The following is a 10,804-nucleotide window of genomic DNA, read 5'->3' on the forward strand; positions in this document are numbered from 1 at the left end:
TCATGGAGGCACTTCCCCAACTGAAGCTCCCTTCTTGGATAACTCCAGCCTGTGTCAAGTTGACACACAAAACTAGCCAGTCCACCTGGTTTTATATTGTCCTGAGGATGGAACCCAGGCATGTACTCCACAGCTATGCTATGTCCCCACCCCTCCATTACCCTCCTCACAAAATGATTTGGCTCAGCCATTATCTGTTGAAATCTTCCTACACCACCATGAGATATTAAGTGAAGGGAATCAGGTGCAGGAAGGCGTCATTTGTTCAGTTGTGCGACACTGGCTGCTGAGACCTCAGGAGAAAGTCTGAATAAAGCTCATGGCAAAGTCCATTCTTATTACTGTTTTTTTTTTTAAGCACATAATACTATGTAGATTGGCTAGTTGTAATGTTAGACTTCTGTTTTTGCACATAGTTGAAAGCAAAATGCATGGGTATTTGATTGTTCTGGATGTGATTTTTATTTTTAAATTTTATTTATTATTTGCATATATGATGGGGAAAGGGTGTGTGCCACAATGTGTACATGGAAATCGGAAGACAACTTTGGTTTTTTTAAGATTTATTTGTTTGTGTATATGGGTGTGTTTTGTTGACAAGTACATTGCGTAGTAGAAGAGGGCATCAGTTCCCATTAGAGATGTTTGTAAGCCACCATGTGGGTGCTGGGATTTGAACTCTGAACCTCTGGAAGAGCAGCCAGTGCACTTACCTGCTGAGCCATCTCTCCAGCTGGGAACTTGAACTGTGCTTGTCAGGCTTTGCAACGAGGGCTCTTCCTTTTGAGCCGTCTAGCTGGCCCCAATGTTGGATTTTCTCTTTTCCTTCCTTTATTTGTTTCTTTTGTTATTATTGTTGTTGTTGTTGTTGTTGTTGTTATGAGACTACACTGTGTGTCCTGGGCTAGCCTTGAACTCTCAACTCTCCTGTTTCAGCCTCCCAGGTGCTAAGATGTGTAGGTAAGTGTCACTGTGGGCTGCATTCATATTTAGGAAGGACCATTATGAAGATGTACCCCAATGTGTGGCATCATCTGAGTATTTCTGGGGTTATCAGGATGTAACTCTGTAAGGAAGTGCCTCACTGTGGTCCAGTGCTTCTGAGGTGTTTGTATGTAGGTTTTTACATTTCCTGGAGCCTAGCTTATTTGGGGCTGGTCTAAGATGTAGCTAGGCAGTCAAAATTAAATATAAGAGTTAGCCCAGCTCCAGCTATATTGCTCCGGCTCCAGGTATTTCCAGCCCTTCTGTATCTCTCTCCACAGTGGAAGATGACGTCAACGTTTTAGGACCCAGGAAAATGTTTTCCCTCTGTGCTGTAATATTACTCCTATGTGCTAAAACCTCTCCCTTGACCGTCTTTGCAGCTGCTTTACCCAGAACCCAGGAAGAAGTCTAACTCAGTTCAGAGGCAAGCAGGCGTATTTGGATCTGTATCAGGGTGTCTCTGGTCTGGCTGATTGAAGTCTACAACATTTTAAAAGATGACTGTTGTCATTTTATTGCATTCTTCTATCACATTGCCTAGAATTTTTCTAGGATAGAAATTTAAACTTTTGGTGGGGACCGGGCCACCGCCTATGGCATTGTTTTATGGCATAAAAGCTGAGGGTAAAGTTCTAACTTGCATCATGGATGTCTCTCAGGATGTCCCGGCATGACTTTTAAAGGTCTTATCTAACTTTCGGTGGTGAACTCGCTACATGTACGGAGCCTTGCTTGCCGGATGGCAGCAATGACTACAGAACACCGAGACTTCTTCTCTCGTAGTTTACTCAGGAATTTTCCTTTGTGTTACAGCTCTTTTAGGTTCCTAGGTGTCACAGCTCTCCTAGGTTCCTAGGTGTTACGGCTCTTCTAGGTGTTACGGCTCTTCTTGGTATTACTGCTTCTTGCTTCCTAAGTGCCGTGGCTCTTCTTGCTTCTGTGTAGTCACTCTGACTGCCCAGAGAGAGCTCCTTATATACTCGAGCCCGAGCCCTCGTGGTCCTCCTGGATTGGTTCCCCGGCAACCGCCTCATTAGCATACACCTGCTTGGGAGGGGCACATGCACAGCATACACCTGCTTGGGAGACACCTAATTTGCATGAGCCCACTTGGGAGGGGCGCATGCGCAGTGGAATAGTCTCGCCGCTGCTGTCTTGGATTTGATCGTCAGAGCGGCTGCCTACAGCTACACTCTCACCATCTGTGCTTGCACCACTGACTCAACAAATACAAAGTTCTGGGAAGTGGTTGCTCTCTGCAGTGAGAGCCAATAGTTTAAATGTCCTGAGTCACCACAACATTGCCTGTGGCAAGAAAGGGGGGGAAACCAGGGCTTAATGTTTCCAACTGAACTGTAGTCCATAAATGTGTTTAACCTATAGAGGACAGCAAGGTCCCATTTCAGACGCTAGCCAGCTGTTGCCCTTACTGTCTCTGGTTGATTGTGAGCAGGCCTCAGAGCTCACCCAGGTCCATCTCCTAGGTTTAAAGCTGTCTGTTTATTACACAGCTTTTGCTCCTGTCTTTCGGCTCCAGGCTTCATTGACTTTACAGGCGGGCACTTTGTTTCTTAGACTGGTACTCGTGTTGCTGACAACATTGTGCCAGCTGAGATGTCCCAGTCACTCTTAGGAGGGCACCAAAGGGTCAGAAGTCACTCTGGCTGCCCTGAGAGTCCATAATTTCCCTAGAAGCATCTGCCTGAAAAACACGGTCCTGCATAAACAGGTTGGCAGGACCCCCACTCTGGGGCAGGATGGGCCTCTAGCATCCAGCTGTTTTTACCTTGTTCTCTTCTGTACTGCTTGACATTTTACCATGACCATGTGTTCATTTTACTAAACTTAGAAGATGGTAAAAATGAGACTGACCAAAGCTTTACCATCTTCACCTTAATAATTAAGTTCACGTGTGACCAAAGGAGTTGTAGGCATACAGTATGGTGTAATGTTCTAGATCCAAGGTCGACCTTAGTAGGGTGGTGCTTGCCTAACCCAGAGGACCCTAGGTTTGATCCTCATCACCCTCTCCCCCAAAGCTTTCTGGTCAGTATCTATTGCCTGTTTAATTTGTTATAAAAATCTGTACTCTGACCGGGCAGTGGTAGCACACACCTTTAATCCTAGCACTTGGGAGGCAAAGGCAGGTGGATTTCTGAGTTCGAGGCCAGCCTGGTCTACAGAGTGAGTTCCAGGACAGCCAAGGCTACACAGAGAAACCTTGTCTTGAATAATCAAAAAAAAAAAAAAAAAAAAAGTGCATTCTGGTTCCTTCCTGCATCTAGAGAGAAGTGGCGTTGCGTTGTTGTTTCTTCTTGGCTTTAGTACCCACCTTCTCCTCCCTTAAATTTCAGCTGTCTTATAAAGAATGTAGGTTAGCATTTTACAAAGAGACATCTTGGGGCTAGAGAGGTGGTTCAGCACTTAAGAGCATGTGTGGCTCTAGCAAAGGACGCAGGCCCGGTTCCAAGCAGCCACATAACCATTGGTAACTCCAGTTCCAGAGGCTCTAGTGTCCTCTTCCTGACCTCTGCAGACACTGTACACACATGGCGTATATACATATATACAGTGAAAAAGATTCATATAGGTAAAACAAGTCTAAACATCCTAAAACATTCTAATTATTACTAATTTATGCTAGAATTTTAAATAGCTGTTAAATTGTTTTAATATCACTCTCTCCATTTAAATGATCATAAAACATTTCTCACATTTAAATCTTTTTAAATCCAAGATTCATAGTAAGCTAGTAGAAGACAAGGATCTCAGTGTTCAGTCGTGGGGACCAAGCTGTTCCAGAATTGTAACAACTCCTGTGAGCACTGAACTTAGCTTCGAGAGATTTAAAGGCTGGAGAGATGGTTCAGTGTGAAGTGTTTGTCGTGCAGACGTGAGATCAGGAGTTCATATACCAGTACCCTGGAAATTCGGTGTGGGTGGCCTGCCTATAGCACCAGCACAGGGGGTGTGAGATGTGGTCCCTAAAACTAGGTGGCCAGACTAGCTGAATTGATGACTTCTGGATTCAAGTGAGGACCGTGCTTCAGTAAAGAGCAGCATAGAAGACTCTGGCCTCCCCATGCACATACATGTGAGCATGAATACACATATGTACAAATGGGGAAAAGGACGATTTAACACATGCCAGACTTACAGTACAGAGAAGACATTTGCTAAGTTCTTGCTGTCTCCCCAACAGTTGAACCAGAGAAGTGAGGTTTAGATGGCACTGATAAGGAGGGCCTCCCTGAAAGTCGTGCCGAGCAGAGACTGCACGGAGAAGTGGGAGCTAGGCCTTGAAGTGCAGACAGGAGTGTACGGGGACGTGGGGCACGAAGATGGCAGCCTAGGGAGAAGGGTCATGCTCGCTGATCCAGTAAACCCAGTATTCTCTTGGCAGGTTCAGGTTTTGAAGCTGCTTTTGAATTTGTCTGAGAACCCAGCCATGACAGAAGCACTACTGAGTGTCCAAGTAAGTAGATTACCTACCTGGTTCATAAATGCACACATACAGAGATTACCTACCTGGTTCAGTAGTGCACACATACATAGATTTTGACAAATAGATCTGGAAAAGTTTCCCCCAAAACATTCACAGGCATATTTTGTTTTTAAAACTTCTCTGTGGCACCAGCGAACTTTCCATCTCTGCCCAATTTGCAGTATATTTCTGTCACTGCATTTTAAAATTTGGTTTGCTTGCTGCACATGTACCTCAGCATTTGCTGAAAGAACTGTGTTGAGTCCTGTGTGTGCTCCATGCTGAGCATTCAGCCAGCAGCAGCAAGTTCATAGTGTTGCCATGGCACTCAGGAGAAGTAACCATGTAACCAATTAGCAAGATTGTTGAAAACATGTAACAAATTGTTGACGCAGTCCCTGTGCTCTGAAGTCTAAGCGTTGTGGGCTGCCTGCAGAAATCGAGCCATCTGCTCCCTCCTGGTACGAACTATGTGGAAGAAGTAGTACTGATTCACAAGTTCTTACAGAAACTGGATAGATCCTAAAATGGTTGCTCTCCCAAATGGCTATACTTTGGGGTTCCAAAGAAACCTTAGTTTTTCTACTAAAAACAAACAAACAAACAAACAAAAAAAAAACCCTCATTTTCACTTGTAACATGGAATAAAAATTAAACGTGTGTAAGTTGGGGGTTGAGGTTGAGGCCTGGAGCTAGCCTTTTATAGTGTTCAGGAGTGGATGCTGTTTTACAATGCGACAATGATACTGTTTCCTCTTTCAGGTGGATTCTTCATTCCTTTGCCTTTATGACGGCCAAGTAGCAAATGAAATTCTTCTTCGGGCTCTTACGCTGTTTCAGAATATAAACAATTGCCTCAAAGTGGAAGGCCGGTTAGCTAAGCAGCTTCCTTTTGCTAAAGGGTCATTGTTTTGTCTGTTGTATGGAGAAGAATGTGCCCAGAAAATGAAAGCTTTAGCTTGTCATCATGATGTGGATGTGAAAGAGAAGGCTTTAGCAATAAAGCCAAAAGTCTGATCAGTTGCTCCTCTATTTTTATCAAAGAATCAAAGAGTAATGCAGTCTTCAGTCAGCGCACAGGAACTCTTACCTTCCTTTAAAGGGGTTCTTTCAGCTGATGGAGTTAAACAATAAGTCAGTGGGAGCAGCTCTAATCCAACATGATGTTCAAAATTTTAGATTTTGGAGTAGTTCAGATTTGGGGTTTGGGGGTTGAGTATAGTCTGGAACCTTCAGAGGATGTGAATCACTTCTGAGGCAAATGTCTAGTTATGATGGTAGACGGACTGGCCATGATCTCCAGGAATATTTGGAAGGCTTCTGCTGCTCTTAAATGAACACGAGGGGTTGTACTGAAGATACTTACTGAGGAAGTTAATGGTTTCCTGACATGAACTGAGTGGCCTTTCTCTGCAGTCCTAACTCCTGGGAGTGATTTGCAGTTGCTCAGGAGAGCATTCGGTGCTGACCGAGTTGAAGGCTATTACTGCCACAGCAAGGGCCTTTATGCCTCAGAGCAATGACCACCGCCAAGCCCGAGTCCACCGCCGAGCCCGCCGTACTGCTTGCAAGTCTGAGTTCACCATGAGACTCTGCCCGCAGCATTTCTGATTAGTAGGACTGGACTTCCGTATACGTGGAAAACATTTTCTTACTGCTTACCCCCTTGTGTAAGATACTGGAGAGCAATCCAAGCTTCCACCCACAGGCAGTGGCAGACCAAGCAGCAGCCCTTTAAAAAAAGTGTCCTGATGAGTCTGTCTGGATGCATGAAGAAGTACACCTATGAAATGGTTGTTTCTACAGCACGCCGTGAAGCAATGTATTAGGGACCCCTGTCTTTTTTTTTTTTTCCCTCTTAGTAATGATAAATACACTTATACATGGACAGAACATTTCTAGAATGATACGTAAAGCTTCTGGGCATGGGACTGAGACCTGGGTACATGGATCTCTTTGTGTACCTGTTTCTACTGTTTGGATTTTTACTGAGCATAAATTGTATAATTTTTTTAATAAAAGATAAATGCAAGGTGTACATAATTTATTCCCCCACTGACATTATTTTACTAAATTTCATCACATTTTACTTGACTAAAATTACAATACATAAATTTTTTTTCCAGTTTATTTTATTTATGTGAGTGTTTTGCCTGCACGCATGTATGTCTGGGCATAAGGTCAGAAGGAGGTGTTGCAGCTGGAGTAGGGGATGATTGTGAACCACCATGTGGGTCCCGCCAATTAAACCCAATACCAGTGCCTCTTGGCACTGAACCAGTTCTCTAAGCCCCTATAAACATTTTCAGCTATCTTTTCAGTACTTTTATGATAATTACTTTATTTAGAAGATAGATTAGACAGTTTTTTACAATGTATGTTAGACTAACGAGAGTAATTTTTTTTTCAAAATTTATTTTCACTTTACACATACATTCTTTGAAATGTAGATTAGAAAAATAAAGTGAAAACCATTCAATAGGATGGTTGTTAGAGAAATTTGGTGTGTTTCACAATGAATGGAACTTATATGTAAACAGAAACAAACAAAAACCATGAGGAAGGCTAAAAAAAAAAAAAAGAGAGAGAGAGAGACAGGCCCAATTCATCCCGGGGACCAGAACACAAATCACATGGAAAGCCTGGAATAGTGCTGTGGACACAAAAGCATTGCCAAGACCCTCCGTGGAGAAATACGGAAGCTGTATCAGGTGCTTGAGATAAGTTTCAGCATGGCTTACAGTAACACAACGGCTGCGGTGGTACCCGGTGGAGCGGCTGGAGCGGCGTACCCCAAGGCTGCCACCCACGGCCCTACAGTCCACATTCATGGCTGCTTACGGTGGGGAGCTGACACTTGCCCGGTTTTCCTGAAGCGACTTTAAATGGAGTCTTGTGCTTTAGTGCCTCTGAGCCACGTTCACTATACACGCAGTGTTACAGCACACATTTCCCCTTGAATGATGGGAACATTTTATATAAAAATACATTCTGATAGTCGCTCGTATTGGCTGTTTCCCTCTGAAGTCACAAGGTAAGTGGGTGAGGTAGTCAGCCTCCAGTCAGTGTCTGGGCAGGCACAATGCATCATGGGAAGCAGTGCCCTTCAGCTGTCTACTATGCCTGTCTACATCAGTGATATCGTACGTTTTCTCCTTTAGATTTCTAAAGTGCTTTAAAAAAAATTCTCTGCCTTGGGAGGTAGGTGAACATTCTCCTCTTGTACAAGGTGATACTGGGTCTGAACATAAGTTACTTGTTTTGGGGTAATCAAGTCCATGATGGAATGGACAAAATTCCAATAAGAGGCCAAGGTGGCATGCACCACCCATGCAAATGCATCAAATTATTGAGTACTCCCTATATAATATTTGTTTATATTATATATACTATGTATGTGTATATATATATATGTATGTGCATATATATATATTGCTGTTTGTACCATTGGTCTAGAAAGCAAAAACAGAATGTACCTTCACTAATACCCCAGCAGCTCACTTCTTTCTCACAAACAAATGCAGAGGCGTACTGGGACAAAGGCTGGTCAGCAGATAACGACAATCTTCAAACAAGCAAAAACAAAAAACTACTGGTATTTCACAATGGCCTACTAAAAGGTACAATTGTGCTTATAGGTCATTTAATATAAAAATATATACCACATCCAAGTCATGTAAAACATACCTATACACTGAACATACTCAGCTCAGCATAGAGCTGAGAGAGCAGAAAAGAGAATATACATAAAGAGAATGTTGAGGAAATAGAAAGTGAGAACAATCCCAGTGTGGGATGTAGTCACGCTCAGGCTCTGCACTCTTTCCTGTGTGATGTAGTCACGCTCAGGCTCTGCACTCTTTCCTGTGGGATGTATTCACACTCAGGCTCTGCACTCTTTCCTGTGGGATGTAGTCACGCTCAGGCTCTGCACTCTTTCCTGTGGGATGTAGTCACGCTCAGGCTCTGCACTCTTTCCTGTGGGCGTTGCTTTATAGTTGTGCTTGGCAGAAAGTCTGCCTTTGAAATTAAAAATTTGCCTAAGTCTCAAACCCATTCTTCCCTTCTCTGCCCATCAGCCTTGAACCTGGGAAATGCAGCTGTGTAGACAATGCCCTCTTAGAAATGTAAGTAAACGATGCTCATGGCTGCACACAAATACAAATACTTGATGCCAAGGAGCTTCTTTTCACCATAGTTAAAATGATAATTTTATGCGATGTATATTTGACCACAATAAAAAAATCTATTTTAAAAACAATAAATTTAGCCCAAACACCTATGTTCTTATGCTTAACAAAATAAAATCACTTAACATTTGGCATGTAAGCTAATGTTTTCTCCTCTCACTTGTAGGTCTAGCTGGCTTTGAACTTGTCATCTGTCTGCCTTATCCTTTGGAGTGCTGGACTGCAGGCATGCATCACCACAACCAGCAGTTAATCAGCATGTGGAGGTCAAGTTTATCATTCTATAAATAGAAGGTGTGTGTGTGTGTGATCTAGGTAGATAAGCTTGATTCTCCTTTTTAGAAAGCCCTGAATAGAAAAAGAAATGGAACTTTAATGTCAACTTTTTCACAACCTCAGAAATTTTACTACCACTAAAATATAGTGTTTTAATAAAAGATAATATTTTGCAATGTTTGTATGATTTTTTTACAGTCTATATTGGACAGTTTCTTAAATAACCCATCCCTAGACTCCCACAGTTTATGTGAATGAGTCTTATCAATTGGCAAGTTATGATACAAAACAAAACACACACTTGCAGATATTGTTTCCATGTGAAAAGCATCATAATATTTGTGAATTTCTTAGTCTGTTGTTGTCACTGAAAATTCCTATTTTCATGTTTCTTCAAAAGCTCTCTCATCGGCATTCAAGTATCGCGACTCTCCATGCTTCAGTATGAAGAAATCCTCACAAGAAAGTCCGTATCTCTCTAGAGCTTCATTCAGTTTCACAGGTGGCTCTAAGTAGTGCTGGCAGTGACAAGAAGAAAAGGGACATTTAGAATCCAGGCACTTGATGGCTATTCCCAACAGGCACTCAAATGAAAAATAAATTCAAAACACCCAAAGTTGACCACATACAACAATCTCCTTTCTTTTAAATGAACCATTAGCAGATCAGACAAACACGTCTTCTTACTCAATTGAAGCCATTAATAATGACGTTGCTGAAATTGTCAACTGCTGGATAGAAATAAGTCTACCCAAAAGTCTGTGTGCACATGTGCCACCTTGCCTCAGTGACATTAGATTACACAAATCTGATCCTGATCCCATAATACAATTTCAGTGTAACTGGAATCAGTACCAAGAAGTGATGATACTAGAGGATTGTATGTTGACACGTAAGCACGTGGGACTCTGTACACCTGTGTCTGTGTAGATGGAGAAGGGTGGTGCCCACAAAGCCTCTGATGAACAAACCATGTCAGAAGATGAAAATGGCCCCGAGAACACACAATGCAGTACAGTCCCCCGACTCCCTGCATCTCCTCAGTGATCTTAGCACCATAAAAAATGGCACAAAACATGCTCCAGGATGTTTTTTGCACACTTTCTATAAAAGTTCAAAGTGTCTTGGCAAAATGTCCTGGCAGGCAAAGATACTAGATTTCGAACCCCGGGGCCCTGAGTTAGATTCCCCAGACCCATATGGTATACAGATAAAACTGACCCTCTCTGACCTCTACATTCATCATCCTATGGTACACATGCCCCATGCAAATATACAATGTACATTATTTTGAAGGTACAGACCACTTGAATGTAGAATAAAATTATTTTTATAAAGAAATTTAAAGTATGAAGGTAAACAACTCCATTAATTTTAAAAATACAATATTTGGAAGGGTCATGAGAGACGGCTCGGCGGTTAAAGCACTTGGTTGCTCTTCTACAGGACCCAGGCTCCATTCCTAACACTCCAAGGTCACTTACAACTGTTTGTAACTCCAGTCCCATGAATCAGATGCCCTCTTCTGGCCCTCTTGGGCACCAAACATACATGTGGTACACAGACATATGCAGGCAAAACACTCAGTGCACACACAGAAAACTAGAGAATCGTGATGTGGTTAAAAAGAACAAATTAAGAAGAAATGTCTAACTACACTGCTAAAGGTACAAGCACACTAATAATATTTGTACTAATTCTTAGAGAATTTCATATATGTGTACAATCTATTTTTAAAATGTTATTTCCCTTCTTCTAAATCTGTATGCTGTATAATAGCTTTAAAAAACAAAAAAATTCGCCGGGCCGTGGTGGCGCATGCCTTTAATCCCAGCACTTGGGAGGCAGAGGCAGGTGGATTTCTGAG

The 10,804-nt window shown here is 42.4% G+C and overlaps 2 protein-coding genes across 4 annotated transcripts in view; one reads left to right on the forward strand and one right to left on the reverse strand.

The window, feature by feature from the left end:
• The window catches only part of Armc10 (armadillo repeat containing 10), a 19,711-nt gene extending 13,189 nt beyond the window's left edge, over positions 1 to 6,522 (forward strand). Inside the window, exons 5-6 of the mRNA XM_031380089.1 lie at positions 4,391 to 4,462; positions 5,234 to 6,522. Coding sequence (XP_031235949.1) covers positions 4,391 to 4,462; positions 5,234 to 5,488 — 327 coding nt within the window. The 3' untranslated portion in view covers positions 5,489 to 6,522. The remainder of the gene's footprint in view (positions 1 to 4,390; positions 4,463 to 5,233) is intronic.
• Positions 6,523 to 6,792: 270 nt separating this feature from the next.
• The window catches only part of Napepld (N-acyl phosphatidylethanolamine phospholipase D), a 38,170-nt gene continuing 34,158 nt past the window's right edge, over positions 6,793 to 10,804 (reverse strand). For all 3 annotated transcript variants that reach the window (XM_031380086.1, XM_031380088.1, XM_031380087.1), the window contains exon 5: positions 6,793 to 9,455. In XM_031380086.1, the coding sequence (XP_031235946.1) occupies positions 9,321 to 9,455 (135 nt within the window). In that variant the 3' untranslated portion in view covers positions 6,793 to 9,320. The remainder of the gene's footprint in view (positions 9,456 to 10,804) is intronic.

Source organism: Mastomys coucha, unplaced genomic scaffold (assembly GCF_008632895.1).
Source record: "Mastomys coucha isolate ucsf_1 unplaced genomic scaffold, UCSF_Mcou_1 pScaffold19, whole genome shotgun sequence".
NCBI lineage: Eukaryota > Metazoa > Chordata > Mammalia > Rodentia > Muridae > Mastomys > Mastomys coucha.